At 32.3% G+C, this 17,665-nt stretch overlaps 1 protein-coding gene across 6 annotated transcripts in view; it reads right to left on the bottom strand.

Moving 5' to 3' along the window:
• The window catches only part of LOC139503891 (DNA topoisomerase 2-alpha-like), a 38,479-nt gene that overhangs the window by 18,975 nt on the left and 1,839 nt on the right, over positions 1 to 17,665 (bottom strand). For all 6 annotated transcript variants that reach the window (XM_071293884.1, XM_071293885.1, XM_071293888.1 and 3 more), the window contains exons 2-18: positions 16,168 to 16,383; positions 15,678 to 15,771; positions 15,111 to 15,174; positions 12,515 to 12,660; positions 12,044 to 12,141; positions 11,619 to 11,831; positions 10,938 to 11,111; positions 10,304 to 10,405; positions 9,417 to 9,554; positions 8,496 to 8,792; positions 7,906 to 8,142; positions 6,866 to 6,971; positions 5,384 to 5,493; positions 4,331 to 4,423; positions 3,168 to 3,404; positions 2,432 to 2,580; positions 1,041 to 1,272 (exon numbers count right to left, since the gene is read on the bottom strand). In XM_071293884.1, coding sequence (XP_071149985.1) covers positions 1,041 to 1,272; positions 2,432 to 2,580; positions 3,168 to 3,404; positions 4,331 to 4,423; positions 5,384 to 5,493; positions 6,866 to 6,971; positions 7,906 to 8,142; positions 8,496 to 8,792; positions 9,417 to 9,554; positions 10,304 to 10,405; positions 10,938 to 11,111; positions 11,619 to 11,831; positions 12,044 to 12,141; positions 12,515 to 12,660; positions 15,111 to 15,174; positions 15,678 to 15,771; positions 16,168 to 16,383 — 2,706 coding nt within the window. The remainder of the gene's footprint in view (positions 1 to 1,040; positions 1,273 to 2,431; positions 2,581 to 3,167; positions 3,405 to 4,330; positions 4,424 to 5,383; positions 5,494 to 6,865; positions 6,972 to 7,905; positions 8,143 to 8,495; positions 8,793 to 9,416; positions 9,555 to 10,303; positions 10,406 to 10,937; positions 11,112 to 11,618; positions 11,832 to 12,043; positions 12,142 to 12,514; positions 12,661 to 15,110; positions 15,175 to 15,677; positions 15,772 to 16,167; positions 16,384 to 17,665) is intronic.

Genomic DNA, 17,665 nt, shown 5'->3' with positions numbered 1-17,665 from the left:
GTTGACAAATGAAAAGGTTTTTAATGACTTTATCTGGCAAATTGATGCTGTGCAACATGCAAGTCTGAATAGAAACCGGAAACGCGGATGTATCAATTTGATTGTAATATACGAAATGAATTCGGAATTACGATACGATATTTCTTTACAGGAAATATTTAAGTTTTTACTTTTAAACTTTTAAAGTAATTCTAAATTATCGTTACAGCAGTACTCGAGTTATTTGCGATGAAATAATATTTACTGTTTTGCGTCTTATTTTGTACTTAATAAGAAAAGGAGGATGCTGATTGCGTAAGTCAAAATAAAGCACGTGTTCGACTTGTTAACTGTTTTCTTTGTAACTGGATTATTAATTTATTTATTTAATCTAAATTATCATAATCATTTGCTGAAACTTAGTTGATTAATTCGACAAATGGATCGTCTATCCTCAGATAGTATTCTCCTGTCTGGTTTGTTGATCTACCTGTATACAAGCTCAGGTACAAGTGATTAGCGATCTTAATCTGGATATCCCTCAGGCGTTAGAACTGTATTGGATTATAACATAAAAAGCCTAAGGGTTATGCAATTACATGCATTTGATTATAATTGATAAAAAAATGGCGTTGGGCTACAAAAAACGATGAAGTTTTGAACGATGGCGAAAGACAATTTAACGATGGCGCAAGTCATTTGACGATGGCGCAAGACATTTGAACGATGGCGGTGCGCCATCGTTAAACAGGCCATGGAGATCCCTGCATGTGACACTGAAATATAATCTGACAAAGTATTATATGGTTTTCCTTAGGGCTGTTCCATAAAAACATACATGAGACCCAGGAAAGGCAACATAAATTTGCCACTTTAGGTGGATGAGAAATATTGTGTTGAACTGGTTAAAAATTATGCAGGACTAAATCACTTCTATGGGTGGTCACTCTGTTTTCAAAGTGCCTTCCCTGGGTACCATGTATGTTTTAATTGAACAGTCCTTAGGCAGACAATGACAATACTAATTCTTTTTGGTGGTCAAATAAAAGAATGAAACAAACCATTGGTATAGGATCTTCATCGTACAGCAGTCTCTTACAGTTGGCCACAACCTCACGAACATCATAATTTGGTATCTTCGTGCTCCATCCAGTTCCAATACCTTCTGCTCCATTAATTAACACAGTCGGAACAACAGGACAATACCATACTGGTTCAATTTTCTGATTATCGTCAAAATTGCTTTCTAAGAGAGCATCATCATTTGGATGGAAGATTAGACGAGTCATTTGGCTGAAATGATAAATTTCTGAATTGAAATTTAACCCTTTCGCCGATGAGTCCCGGTTTACCGGGATTCACGCTTCAGACAGCTGACGATGAGTCCCGTTTTACCGGGATCGGAATACCTCTTTTATGTTTCCCGCTTAAAACAGTGCAAACATGAGTTATCTTTCTTTGATGGAATACCCGGATGAAAGTGTAAACATGAGGCTTCCGTTTGTTGAAAACCGTGTCAAAATCAGAGGAAATTTACGGAATTTACGAGAATTTGAAATGAGGGAACATTTTTTTTGAAAGAATATGGAAGAATTGAAGCCAAACTAGTATACTTTTTTGACATAAAATGTCGTTTTAAGTACAAAACACTTGGAATGGACATCGTTCAGTGTGAGGAATTTGTACAGCCTCATAAAAAATTTCAAAATTTTGCCGTTTTGGGTTAAAAAATTACGATTTGGGGTCAAAGAGCAGAATTTTGAGAATTTCACCTAGAAAATGCCGAAAATTTGAAAATTTGAATATTTTAAGAAGAAAAAATTATTAAAACATGAATAAAACTGTGAACATGGTGTTAGTGAATGAAATAAATACACAAATAACTACTAACAAGTTTTTATTGACATTTATTATGAAGATCTCCCACTTGAGTAATAGTAGCCAGGGAAGCCATCGTCTCAGAGTAGCTTCTGTCTGGGCAGCAATCGGTGAAAGGGTTAAGATGAAATTCAAGAAAACTATTTTGAATCATGACCAGTTTTAAGATTTTAACCTCCCAAGCAAAAACTGTCCAGTAACTAAAAATATACCCAATTACACATTATCTTAGTTTAAACAGTATTTATTAATGAAAAATTAAAGAATAAAGTATTACATTGTTACATGAAATAATTTCAGAGTTCACCAAAGGCATGTGATTCTAAAATAATGTGCAACATCTCAACCACAAAAGGATAACATTTTAGACTTTTTGATTATTTTTTTTTTTTTTTATCAAAACAAAAACAGGAGCTAAAAGTATATATGTCTGAAATCACCAATGAACAACTTAAATATTCTTTGAATATTTCGTTTTTAACACCTAGACCTTATGTACATTAGCTTATATAGAGATAACATCATATCACATTAATCTGTCTTTAATCCAGTACATTCATTACACAATTATTACCTTAATGCAGTAAAAATATAACGGGGACTGGCGGCATCCTTTCCACCATGTAATCTTGTACCAAACTGACCAATGGGCAACAAGAGATTCAAATTGTTGGAGCCAACAAAAGTCTGCGCCAAGTTGATGATGGTGGACATGAGAGATTGCTAAAATTAAAATCAAATATTTGTAATTAAACCAGAACACTTTTGACTGGAGAGTTAACAACGTGTCTGAAAAGGCAAATACTGTGGATTCATTATTATATGATGGATACCAATTTTCAATGTTTTTTTGGGTACAGTTGATCCACAAATTCAAATGTTCAACGAATAACATATTATCAATAGGCTTTGTATACAGAGATTGGCAAAACCACAAAATCAAATATTCACGAATATGCAAGTTTTTTTTAGCAATCCACAGAGAGAGGACCACAGTATATACATCTGAATTAGGTTTGGAGAATTATTCTATAGTATTTCTGACCGATTTAACATACAGTTCATGTAAATTAAGCTGTGGTAGTCATTGCTGCTCATTGAAACCGGTAGAAATTTTAGTATTGACCAATCAGAACTAACTTGTGACATATGCTATAAATAAGACTTAGACGATGAATAACAATACTTGTTTACTGGTACTTTTTTCAGTGTTGAGAAACAGAACATTTTGTCAAAAGTTTTATTATGTTTTAAAGAGTTTTCCCCAAAAATTGAAAATAAAAACTAGTAAGATATTAGTTATTACTAACTTCACCGTGATGGTAGGAGGATTGTTCAGCTACAGAACCTGCCAGCTGTGCGACTTTCAATTCCCTGATGAGATTTCTTTTGATACATGTGAAGATGACCTTTCTCTGACCTGGTTTCAGACCATCTACGAGTGAAGGAATGGAACGTTCGTTATCCATATTGCTGAAAAGGACCAGTTCTCTGTTGATGAACTCGTTGTAGGAGATATGTTTGGTTTCTTTACCATACAAGTACACCTGAAAGGAAAAAAATATATTTACAGCTCTTCTCGATGAGAATGCTCATGTACAGCTGAATGAAAAACATATTCCTATAGGCTATAGCTAATCTGTCGTGAGTATGTACAAGTACAATTAATGTATCATGAAGTCATGTTTGATTGTATGTTGGATAATGGAATCAATAGTATCTTTCTTTACTCTATACTACAAGTTGAAAGCATAAGCCAGACAATAATTTAATTTTGGCTGTAACAAGGTTGACACTGTTTTGTCTATCAGCTCATAGACATAATTTAGTCAATAGTGACGTCATCAATGTTTATTCATGATTTACTATGGTTTAAAATGGAATGTAGAATTAAATCATAAGGAATGACTAATATTTTTTCTGTCTATTCAAAATAGCATAAAAATTGATGCACACTTTTAAATAACACACTCGCTCACAGGTTATTCAGTGTGCACCACATTTTTTATGTTATTTCTTCATAGACAGAAAAAATATTAGTCATTCCTTATTTATGGTTCATATGATGTCTGTTGACTGTTTGCAGTTTTAATTTGTACAAAAGGCCAGACCAAAAAAAGCTATTTGCTTTATGGATTTTTTTTAGATGAAAACAGGGGTAAGCAATATTTTTTTTTTTTTTGATGCAGCAAAAATTCGAATTAACCATATAAGCTGCAGTACTAAGATTCAAAAGTATTCTTATTTGTCATTAGTGTATGTATCACTTGGATTATATTGTTGTAATATGTGTCATTTGTGTGATTCAGTGAATGTAAAGGCCTTCATGTTTTAAGCAAGTTAAAAAGTTCTTATTAGAGCTACTATGGAATTGCTAATCCTTCAATCAAGCAATGGTCAAATTTGAAATATTCCTCACAAAAAATAGAAATATTTAAATACCATCTATATCAAAGCTGGTTACACGTATTACCTCTGGTAGACCCATTTCTAATCTTCGTTTTCTTTCAACCATAAAGTTTGTTAACCATTCTTTTCTTTCTTCAATTTTCTTCTTACTGAAAGCCTGAAATAGAAAAATTAACATATACATGTACATGGTATTTTTTTATATTTGGGAATTAGTTGGAAAATCATAATTGATTAATCAGAATAATTGAACGGGCAAGCCTTGAGTCAATTTTTACATATAATTTTATTTTTAATGCAGAAGCAAATAATGTAGTCATTTAAAAACATGCTTTACTTGTTGAACAAGTTTCACCCCGCCACAATCAGTATGTATGTGCCTGTCCCAAGTCAGAAGCCTGTAATTCAGTGGTTGTGGTTTGTTTATTTTACTTTTGTTTTTTTGGTTCAATGTTTGTACATTGATAAGGCTGTTAGTTTTCTCCATTGAATTGTTTTACATTGTCATTTTGGGGACTTCTATAGCGGACTATGTGGTATGGGCTTTGCTTATTGTTGAAGGCCGTACAGTGACCTAAAGTTGTTAATTTGTGGGTCTTTTGGTCTCTTGTGGAGAGTTGTCTCATTGGCAATCATACCACATCTTCTTTTTTATATTTACTTATGATGAACTTGTGCATATCATTTATAGTATTGAAATAAAACTACACAAAAATTCAGAGTACTGAACAAAAAAACATGAAGATTATTGGAAGATGGATATTTTATGGGCATCTCTATTTCCTCACTAAAACAGTAGAATTGATTACAGCTGATTTCATTGATGTGTAGGGAAAGATAGATTTCTTGGTTGAATTGCTTGTTATATGAACCGTGAAGTCAATATAAGGTAAGGAATACTACCCTCCTTTCCAAGTAGTCTAGTCTTACAGACAAATGGATTGGTTATCTGTTGGACTAGTCTACTCTAAATGGAGGGTAGTTTACCTAACCTAAGAATGAGTTCACAGTTCAGCTAACAAGCAAGCTAACCAAGGATTCTACTTTCCCTACACACTCAATAAAATAAATTAAAAGAAATTGCCCACTGAAGTTACACACAATTTTGATAGCTTACCAATGTAATAGAGGCATCATCTTCTGTGCCCTGGTATTTAAATGGAATCTTATGTTTGTCCATATCAGAGAAGTATTCTTTTGCCTCTTTAGCTGTGCTGGTTCCCAAACCTAGAAGTAGTAAGATACTTGTTTTAAAACAGATGTAAGAGGTGATCCATTAAAACATACAACATACCCAGGGACCAGATTGATTGATTCATGCATGATGAGCTGATTATCAATGTTAAGTTGTGAATTATTATTGTTGTTTAAACATGACAAGGCTTCCCTGATTGTATTAGATAACTACCTTTGGCCTGTTGTGTCGACATATTTCTTTGTTTACAAAGGTGGGTGAACTATACTGATCTGAAGAATTTCCAGAAGACAGATTTTGTCTTTTTCTTTTATTTGGTTTATTTGGTTTACCACTTCTACTTCTCGGATTTACTCTACACCCATTCAATGGTTACTGACCTGACCAAATTGGGATAAAAACTTAAGATTTGGGATACAAGCTTAAGGGCATATGATACAGTTACAGGGGAGGTAATGACGTTGCTAACGTAAAATGTTATTTTCGCGACGTCAAACTGTGACATATCGGGAAAAGATGCATTTTTTGACTGATTTTTATCATTCAAACTGATTTAATTTGAAAACGAGTGCATGGACCCCTATTTTTTAAAACAGTATTTTGTTTCATTTTGCAGGGAGAATATGTGGACCAATTTTTATAAAACTGTAAATAGTGCATTTTTTTTACTTTTGATAAATGAGTTATTTCTGAACAATACAAAATTTCGACCTCATGTAACTCAAAAAGTAGCACATGAAGGTATATTTTCTGTTACATATTTGATTTAATCAGGCAAAAAATAGCCTATAAGGAAATTTTCAACAAACTGTAAATACAGGATCAAGACTTTTTGAGTAAAATGAGGTCAAAATTTTGTATTTTGCTCAAAATTTGGATTTGTGGCCTTATTTTCCCTTTCGAAAGAAAGACATAACTTTTTGTTTTAAAAGATAAACACAAATTGTTTTTTTGTTAAACAGTTTGTAATTTCTGTATTTTATAGGTATCCTCATATTTATCAAATGGTCATGAATGTAGAAAAAAACATAATTTTTTCTTGTATATTTATCAAATTTTAAAAAATTGCACTATTTACGTTTTCATAAAAATTGGAACATATTTATAATCTTCTCTCGTAAACAAACCAAATGGCATTTTAAAAAATAGGGGTCCATGAACTCGTTTTCAAGTTAAATAAGTTTGAATAATAAAAATCAGTCGAAAACGGAATCTTTTCCCGATAAGTCAAAGTTTGATGTCGCGAAAATAACAATTTACGTTATTAATGTCATTACCTCCCCTGTAACTGTATCGTATGCCCTTAAAGACTCAAAATGAGTTAAATATTCTATGTCTATGAAAACACTTTTTATAATGAATAAAAAAATAAGCATTAAATTATAACATTTAGAGATTAAAAACCTTTGTAGTATTTGACTTTGTACGTGTGCCAATTATCTGTATCTCTCTTCCATTCTTCAAACTCTGGTAAACTGTAAAAAGATTTCTCCTCTTTTCCTTTTGTCACCTACAATATAAACAAAACAGGTGTCATAACTTTTAGTTGTTTGGTTTTATCCGCTCATCATGGTCTGTATTGGAATAAATAAATATGTTTATCCCCAGCTTAGTATATATCTAGGAATTTGATTGGTTAACCCACGTCGTTACAAAACCCATAGCCCCTGGGTGTTGCTAACCCATATCCCCGGAAATTGCTAACCATTATCCCAGGGTACTTCACGTAAGTTTTCCTTAGAATGATTGCTCCTTGGGAAATATTGAATTCTGTAGATTATCCATGATGTTTGTAATTAAATATTCAATTCATTAACGATTTTGTCCCATAATGCCAATCATTTACACTCATTTCATTAAATGCATCAATTTTGACTGCCACATTTTTAAGGAATGGGACTAGCTATAGCAAATGACTCACGTTGACGTCACACCATCTATGACGCAACTCTCACAACACTGAGCGCCAGATTTGACTCAATCCAGTTTCTCTGTCTCCGTATTAAAAACGTCTTATATTTGACTACCTGTAGGGTTCTACCAAAGGTAGTACCCTACACCACGTAAATAATATGTACAATTTCCAAATTTCAATAAAACTTTTTTAGATAATGAAAAAAACGTTGTATTCAGGTTACACTTTGTACCCGAATTTCCATAAAACTCCCCCGATTTTGGACTAAGACCAAGGAATAAATTTGCCTCATGGTGTACTGGGGTACTTCAGGGTGTTAAAATACCCTTATCTACAGATATGAACGTAGATAACTTATATTGTTTCCTGACCACCATCCCTCCCCCTCAAACTACAAAAATATCAGATTTTTTTTTATTCCTGAAAATAATTTGTTTCCAGAAACTAAAAATGTTTGATCTGATTTATTTTACCAAGAAATGCACAGAAGCCTTTCAGACTTTTAAGATATTAATAAGTACATTCATACCTTGACGATTGGAGTAATAAACTCCTCCACAACATTATTCTTCAAGAGATTTGGCCAGAAATGGTGTACAAAGTTAATTAAAAGGCCTTTGATATGTGAACCATCCTGATCCTGATCTGTCATTATCATAATCTTGCCATATCGTAGTGTTTTTAACTTCTCAGGACTATCATATTTCTCTTTGAACTGAAGTCCCATGATCTTGATTACATTGTTGATCTCTGCATTGTCCATAATCTACAAATATAAATATTATCACTATTATACGAAATTTTCCTTTGGTCTTGCTGACTGATAATTTTGTTTTTCAGCACAATAGTGATATGAAAATTATCGCTGAAAACTAAGGGGGCACATGGCTTGCAAGTTTTCTTGTTTGAAGAGTTAAACATTTGTCATATCTGTGCCAGTTATCAAAGGCTTTACGGTAACCTATAGTTGTTAACTTTTATGACATGTGACTCGTTCAAAAATACAACACATCTTCTTATTTTCATATAAGCAGATAAACAGCAAATACCAATTATCAAGTCTGTCATTAAACTGAACTACTTTGGTTGCATTAAATATTAGATGAAAAGATATCATACCTGTTTGTGAGTAGCTTCCCTGACATTAAGAAGTTTACCCCTCAGTGGAAACACACCATACTTGTCACGCCCCACTACACCCAGACCTGCCACAGCTAATGTCTTGGCTGAATCTCCTTCAGTCAGAATAAGAGTACAGTCCCTTGAATTTTTCGTTCCTGCATCATTAGCATCATCTAGTTTTGGGATGCCTTTTAATTTAGAATGTTTTGAACTATGGCATTTCTTGTTTAATTGAGATTGAGCCTTGAACTTCATCCAGCTTAGAATACTTTCAACAATACCACACTTGCTAACCTACAAAATATAGATTTTATTACCGTAAATTTATGCACAGTGATTAAGCAAATTCTTAAAAAAAAAATAATTGTATAATACTATAAATGTTAAATTTTGTTATGAACTGTTGGTCACACATTAGGAAATGAGTTCTTCTCGAAGCAGCCAATTCATGGAAGAAAATTTACAAAAATATCACTGCAAACCATGGATTTATATCCCTATACTCAACTTTCATAGTACATTAAGTCAAGTTTTTTTTTTGTAAAGTTAACTTTATTTACTTTAAGACGTTATTAAAGTATACTTATATAAGTAAATTTTGTTATGTTTATTTTTTCTGCAGTTTGAATAAACTCCCCTTAATTTTCTAAAAAAAAATACTTGTACAAGTTGTTTTTTTACTAAGTTTTGAGTTGTAAAAACATACCTGATTTTTTCTGGTTAGCTCATAATTTTTTGTTTGTTCAATGATTTCTATCATTGATTGAACAGAGAAACTAATTGAGCACAGACCACTAATAATTCAACTGAAGTCCCATTATGTTTATATTTTCCCTTCTGAGGAAGAAATTCTGAACAGAATATATACATACAAAATTGCACTTGACGCATATTAAGTAAATATATGCACACTCATACCTGTGTAATGAATTTCTCATTTAATGTGCACCTTGATCCAAAACTTTTGGCTTGTAAAGTCATATTTTCCTTTGTCTGTGAGTCAAATGTGGGATTTTCTATCAAACAGTTTACAAATATCCACAAGTGATTTTTAACCTGAAAGACAAAAAAACCCATGCAGTTTGGGTATTTGTATACCATCAAATACATTAAAAACATAAAGGAAAATAAATCCATCTTTACTTTAGTTTTTTTTGTCAAAAATCACTATAAATACAAATTGAAGTTACAATGAAAACTGAAGATTAGCATTTCCTAAACAAACCCTTAAAACCTTAACAGCAAACTGTGTGTGAAATTTGTGTCAAAACATTAAACTTAGCAGATTTATATATTCTAAAAAGTTAACACCATAATGGAAGTATGGTTGCATATAGTTGCTAACATCCACTTCACTTGAACTTTGATGGACAGTTGTCTCATTGGTCATCAGCTTTGAACTAGCTGTCAGCAACTGCAAATACAACTAGATCTGTACTTATTATACTTGTTATTTTTGTTGTTAAGAATGAAGGATGAATACATACCCTATCACAAGAGTCTGTGTTTTTTTTTCTTTTCTTAAGTTTCGGTATAAAAAGTTGAGCCTTTTTCAACTGATTCTTATAGTCTGTTCTTATTTTGTGCTATTACATCTCTGTCCCAAGTAAGGGGAGGGCTTCGTGCTCACAAGCATGTTTAACCCCACAACAATCTTTACATGCCACTCAATTCAGCAGTTTGTACATTAGCGGTTGCCGTACGTGTTGGTTCATGTCAGTCAAATTTGTTTTTCATATATTGTTGAATCACAATTTATTTTGGACCGCACGCTTTTGAAATTTCACATTTCCTATGTTACCTACCTGGAAAGGTTTAATGGCGACACCACCTTTGTTCTTTTTCTTGACAATTTCTATCAGCTTAGTAACAACATGGTCAGCTACATAATCAACATGTCTTCCTCCCTAATAAAAACCAATAGCACTCATACAAAATTGAGAATGAAAATGGGGAATGTGTCAAACAGCAGAAGGTCACCAATAATATGTTCATTTCATATTAGTAATCAGAGTTTATACGACATATTATTCAACTACTCCATGAACCCATTTGAATGAGACTAGAAGAATTTACAATAACTGAAAACTAATATTCTTAAACCTATTAATAAACTGTATGCAGTTCAGGATTACAATGTACAGTGATATAATGTATGTAGTTTAAGATTGCCAGAAAATGTTAACCTTTTTTCAACTTCCATCTAGGTAACAAAGACCAATAATTAGAATTAAACATCTCAAACAGAAATGGGAAACATTTTAAATTATAAAATTATATACCAAAACTCTCTGGCAAAAAGATTAAAAAATTTAAAACAGTTTTTTTTATGTTCTTGTACCTTTCATTTGTTTATTTTATTCAGGAGAAATTGCAATGCCACATTTACAATGCGAACAATGTAAATAATTAAAAGAATGATTTTAACCAGATACATACCTTTGTTGTGGCAATGCTGTTGACAAAGCTCACTTGCTGAAAGCCTTTTTCACTGAGTGTTACTGCTATTTCCCATCTATCATTTGGAATTTCGTGACATATTTTTAATGGCATATTGTTATCATCCACTTTGTCTTTAATATACAAGTCCACATAATCTTTAAAGTTCTTAACCTAAAATAAAACATTGGTTTGTAGCTATTTCAGCTGTAAATATAAATTTATTAATCCATAACAACTTTGGGATTTTTTCAGTACAGAGGATCCAGAATTTAAGTGTGATACAAAGTATAAAACTTGTATATATACAAGCTTTTTCAAAAACAACAAATCAAAATTCCCCAAAATGATCATCCGTGAAAAAACAAATCAAAAGTATGTAAAAGCATGTCAGTAATGAAACACAATTACTCAAGTGGATCTCCGAATAAGTATATATTAAAGCTAAAATACACAAAAATTAAATTGTTGCACACAAGAAATATTGATTAAAATACATATTTAGAAAAAAATAAAATAAAATATAAACTGAAATATTACAATTGCCAGAAATTTATGAATATATAATTCCTCAACCAGATGCCATTGGACCCCCACAAAAATAGTATTAGTCGCCAGAAGTTAATACAAATATTACTGGTCATTGCAACACTGTTGCAGAGTTCTTGGAGGGATACTTACAGGTAATTTTTTGCCATTCAGGAACACTTTCACTCCTTTTGAAGCTGCTGCAATATCATAAGCTCTTCTTGTGAATAAATCAACTGTATCCTTATCTAGTGATGACATCTTGAATTTTTTCAAGTCAGGGTAGAAAGTCACACTTGTAAAATCTTCATTTTTGGAATCTGTAATAGTAGGTTCTTTTGTTTTCCCCATGTTGTCTATCCACGTCTAAAAAATAAAATAAAATAAAATGAATTTAAAATAAAATGATAATTTTTAATACATGTTTCATTTTCTATGAAAACTCAAATTCCAGGATTTAATTATGTATAATTTATAATGCTAGTGCTCAAAACCTGGCATCCTAAAGTATAAACATTGTGTGGTGTATTGAAAACTGCATCAATTTGAAAAAGTGCTCAATAAAGTAAAACACCTACCTGTTTAAATGCTTTGTGGTAGTCCTTTGATGATGTTTCTACAATGAACTTCGTACTGAAGATATTACACAGCTTAGCACCATATCCATTACGACCACCTATCAAAACAAAAGAAACACTGTAAGTTTTAAGCCAGTGATTAAAATCAATAAAACATTACATTTAGATGTTGCCCATTTTCATCACTAGCATGACTAGTGAGCATATATAAGACAGAAAGACATACTGAGGGAAGAACGGGGATGGAAAACCAGCATGTAGTTATTTTTTGGCCTAAAGATTAAGATAGCACAATAAACAATAATTAAAGTAAAATGAAACTATGATGTCTTCATGTTCATAACATACAATATATAACAAAGTTATAAATTTGAAGGATATTATGATCATTGGTCATTTAATTTTAGAGTAATTCGCCAAATAAAACCGGACCCCCCCCCCCCCCCCTGTTTTGTATTGACCAAATCTTACCTGTAACTTTTTTCTCTGTGTCATCATAGTTACTGGAGGTAAGTAGATGACCAAAGATCATAGTGGGTACAAACATCTTTTCTGTTTTGTGTTCAACAACAGGAATCCCTTTTCCATTATTCCAGATTTTTATTTTATTGTTTTCTCTAAAAAAAAGAAAAAAATATTGTTTGTTAGATGTTTGATGTTTGATATGAAAATTGATAATAACAACATTTTCATGACTATGGAGAGATGCTTAACGTGTTTGCGCTTTTTTAAGTTGTTTTTTGTGCTTTGTATTGATCTTACGAGTATAGCCTTTTTCAACTGATTTTTATAGTCTGTTGATATATTGTTCTGTAACAACAGTGTCCCATGTTACATGTATAGAACAACAGTGTCCCATGTTACATGTATAGAACAACAGTGTCCCATGTTACACGTATAGAACAACAGTGTCCCATGTTACACGTATAGAACAACAGTGTCCCATGTTACACGTATAGAACAACAGTGTCCCATGTTACACGTATAGAACAACAGTGTCCCATGTTACACGTATAGAACAACAGTGTCCCATGTTACACGTATAGAACAACAGTGTCCCATGTTACACGTATAGAACAACAGTGTCCCATGTTACACGTATAGAACAACAGTGTCCCATGTTACATGTATAGAACAACAGTGTCCCATGTTACATGTATAGAACAACAGTGTCCCATGTTACATGTATAACTCCACCACATTCTGTGTCTGTGTGTTTGTCATTTGTTTTCTGTGTATCGTATTTGTTATTCTTTTTATTGTTTAGTACATAAACATGATAAATAGTAAATAAATTGTTTTACATTGTCATTTTGAGGCATTTTACAGCTAGCTATGGGAATTGCTCAATCAGGTGACCTATAGTTGTTAACTTCTACTTCATTTGGTCTCTGGTGAAGAGTTATCTCATTGGCAATTACACCACATCTTCATATTGATATACTCATTTAGATACCTGTTGACAGCAAAGTCAAGTATATGTGCAGGGCTCACACTACTTCAGAATTATAGGGAGAAGTGACTTCTCTTTTCGAAACTGATAGGGAGAAGTGGTGAGATTTGAAAGAGAAGTGCTCATTCGTGCGGTGCGCTACAATGTTTGCATTTTACAATAGTATAAAGGGCCATATGTAAATAATGTTCTTTTTATGTTGTTCAATTCATATGAGTAAAAAACTACAATTAAAGTAACATTTGAAATTAAAAGTTGTTTAAGTTTTACTAAGGTTCTTGTGAGAAACTACCAACTAAATATCTAGCACTAAAAAAAAAAATTATTTTAAAAAATGTAAAGAAATTATAATATATCAATTACAATTTAATTAAAAATTATCTTGTGTATGAAATTCAGTGTTTCTCATAAAAAAATATAAAAGTTATTAAGCTGGGCCATAATATATTGATATCAGTAGAATAGTCTCAGAGTTAAGCAACTTTAATCAATAGTTTGAAACAATCCATAAAAAATATAGGGAATTATATACACCAATCAATTAGATGTAACCAAAAGTCTCTTAATGCGTGTGGAATGCGTAATTTTTCCCTTTGGGATCAATATTCTTCTGTCAGCTGTTCCATCCGTGCGTCCGTAGTAATTATTGTAAAAGTACGGATTTCGGTCATAGCTGGTCCGGTTCAGATCCGTAGTTTAGAAATCGGTCAATGGCGGACGAATGCAAGAAAATTTACAAAAATAAACGATGTTTCACAAGTTATTTAGAAAGGAACATGACGGTTTTAATGCAATAAATGGATTAAACATTTACTGGAGGCAACTTTTATCACGTTTAAAGGAAGTAACAAACTTACTTGCCGCCGAAATTTAGGTTGATGTACGTTTTCGAGTAACAAGCACCGGAACTTGCATGAAGTGATAAAAAGTTGTATTTTTATCAAATAACCTGCTACACACTGCGAAGACAATGCTTCAACCTCTTTTCTAAAGATAATGAATCGTTTATGTCTGAATTTCTTTAATTATCAGTAAAAAATTGATGTTTCATCAACTTGGTAAAAATTGAAAATGTCCGATGACGGAAGCGACTGAAAGCGACTATCGTCAAGAACAGGGCGACTTGTTTTCGCTTTTGGGGGTCGGGGAAAGCGAAGTGACGGTCGGGAAGGCGACTTCTTCGCCCAAGTCGCCTGGTAGCGTGAGCCCTGTATGTGGATACAATGGTATAGGGACATACAATGTCTCAATAAGAGGCTCTTCTGCTCTTCCAATTAGAGTAGATTTTTTTTAATCAAATATAGTTATTTAAAATTTTGGAATTTTAATAATTTTGATAAACATGTGAAATATAAATCTGAAATTTAACTGGTTTTTTTATCTTAAAGTTTCAGAACAATTCATTGTTGTTGTCTTTGGCACCAATAATTTTGGAATGGAGATAATTATCATGGGTACATGATGTCATTGTTATCCCAAATTCTGCATCAAGCCTTCAACATTTTTGTGTCTTAGAACACTTTAATTTAGTGGTTCATGAATTCATATCCACAAATTATAATGAATCAACAGTTTACAGAATTCAGACATTATTTTCTAGGAATTAATACTTACGAATCAATTTCAATTTTTATACAGTTCATTGTAGGATCTCTCTGTTTGTTATCAGAAGCATTGACTGAAGAATAAAAACAACATGATAAAGTATTAAAATTCCTTAAATAAATGTTTTAAAGGCTATAGGAGATAACTTTAAATTAAAATTCATTAATGCGTGACATATAGTTGTGAACTGCTACGGCATTTGGTTTTTGGTGGAGAGTTTTCTCATTGGCAATCATACCATATCTCTGTTTTTATAATAATTACAAAAAGAGAAGTAAAACAAGAATATGTCAAAAGTACATGAAAGCCCAACTCTTAGTTATCATTTCCATCTTCAATGGACCGTGAAATTGGGTAAAAAAATTTTGGCATTAAAATTAGAAAGATTATACCACCATATGGAACATATGGTCTAAGTGTCAAGTTGATTGGACTTCAACTTCCTCAAAAACTACCTTGACCAAAACTTTAACCTGAAACAGGACAGACAGACGAACCCACAGACCAGCAATACATAATGCCCCTCTACTATCGTAGGTGGGCATAAAAGCTAAAGCGCAATTACAGAAAATTTACCTAAAATTTCATCAAATATTTTGTAAAGTCCTGGTACAAATGTGATCTCTCTGTTCACCATATGACCTGCTTCGTCATCATAAACCCACATTGCCTGTAATAAAATTGATCAAAATTTAAAATCATGAAGTTATATTCAGATGTTGCTCTCTTTTCAATTTGTCATTTTAAGCCCTTATAAAAATTATTTGTTTTTCAAAGACCATTTATTTCATTGAAATCATTCATTGCATGCCACAATTTTAATTGAAGCAGTTTTGATACACATATTTGTAATCCAATCTCTTTAAAATATTTGTAAAGCATTCAGACAATTTTTTCAGATAAGTTATTTCCCCTGATGAAAATAAAGCACTGGTCATTTGTTGCTAGTTCAAATCAAACTTCTTGCATATAAAAGGTTCTTTTGGTATCCAATGTTCATATGTGATCTTGTATCCTAATGCTTTTCTTCCTGAGGAGACATACCATGATCATTAAAGAGACAAACCTGTGTTAAAGTTTCAACTGAACCAATGTATGAATCAGGTCTAAGTAATATATGCTCCAGCTGGGATTTTTTCTGGTAAATTCTTTCAACAGACAATCTTTTCTTTGATGCTTTAGAGCCGGCATCTCCACCACCAGGCAAATGGATTTCATCCATGTTCTCAGATTCAACCATTTTCTTTTTATCAGCTTTAGAATTCATATTGTCAAACAAAGTCTGAAACATAAAATTTACAAAAAATGATAAAAGTCAGAAAATATAATCTTTGAGAGTTTTCGTACTAAACTCTATAGGGTTGGTACATTTTTTTTACATGTATCAATCATATATACAGGTTGCGAGTTTTTGTAAAATTATTATTCTGAATTATGTTAACAATACTGACAACAGGCTTAACAGCATTGCTGTCTCATTGTTGTAGCATAAATGTTGCAGGCAACACAAAAAGTAACTACATGTACTTAGCAAGCATACTTTAATAGTCTTTGCTAATGCATATACACACTATAGATACAATGTACATTTATCTTCAAACAATTCATTCTATATCGTTTAACCCTTTTCTCCATAATGACGTCTTTTGACACCATCCCCCTTACTCCATGACGCCTTTGGACGCCTGTGTAGTACCTCAGTTGAAACACTGTGACTACAAAGTGTCTGCAGTTGACTTAATAAAATTTGTATCTGATATGAAAAGGGATATCATAGGAATATCCAACTTAAATTTATTTGATGAAATAGTTGTTTTTCACAATGCCTTAATACTTTAAATCATATGTTCAGCATTTAATTAAAAAAATCCTATGCGAATCAAGTATGCAAAAAAAAAATTTCAATGGAGGAAAGGGTTCAATAATTACTCCTGTTGTTTTGTCTGAACTAATTACAAAATCTGACAGCTGGCAAGTTAGTCACTAGTCTGATGCCCCAGACTAGAAAATATTGATTCGGACAAGTGAAATTTCAAAATTTTAAATAGTCATATAGGGAAAAATTTTGATATTTAGTTTCCGGACTAGTAGATGAAATCGTTTTCTGTGCAAACTGGTCCTAAGAGAGAAGCATCAAAATGGTAAATTTTGCAAACATACATGTAGCAACATTTTTTAGCAAACTATAAAATAAATTACAAGATTACCTTGCTCTTCTTTGTCATAAAGACTGTAATATTAATTTCTATATAACAATTAAATTTCTGAACCTGCCATGGCTAAAAATTAAGTCCTTTCTAATTACTTAAATGAGAACCCTGGGTAACTCTTAACCTGTTCATGAAAGAGGGGGGCAGGACCTTTTTCTGGAGGTCTGGATCTGGTGCTTTTAAGGTTGGGATATCAGGATTTAAATTTCTTTAAATTCCAGACCTCAGGATTAAATGTTTTTAAGCCTGAGATTTCGGGATCAGGAACCCTCTGACCCAACTCATCAAACCTAAACAATTTTTTGCAAAATTGGCTAGTACCCTCTTTTTGTTGGATATGCTAAACTTGATGGT

This window comes from Mytilus edulis, chromosome 14 (genome assembly GCF_963676685.1).
Source record: "Mytilus edulis chromosome 14, xbMytEdul2.2, whole genome shotgun sequence".
NCBI classification, from domain to species: Eukaryota; Metazoa; Mollusca; class Bivalvia; order Mytilida; family Mytilidae; genus Mytilus; species Mytilus edulis.
This window is presented reverse-complemented; position numbering and strand designations above follow the sequence as displayed.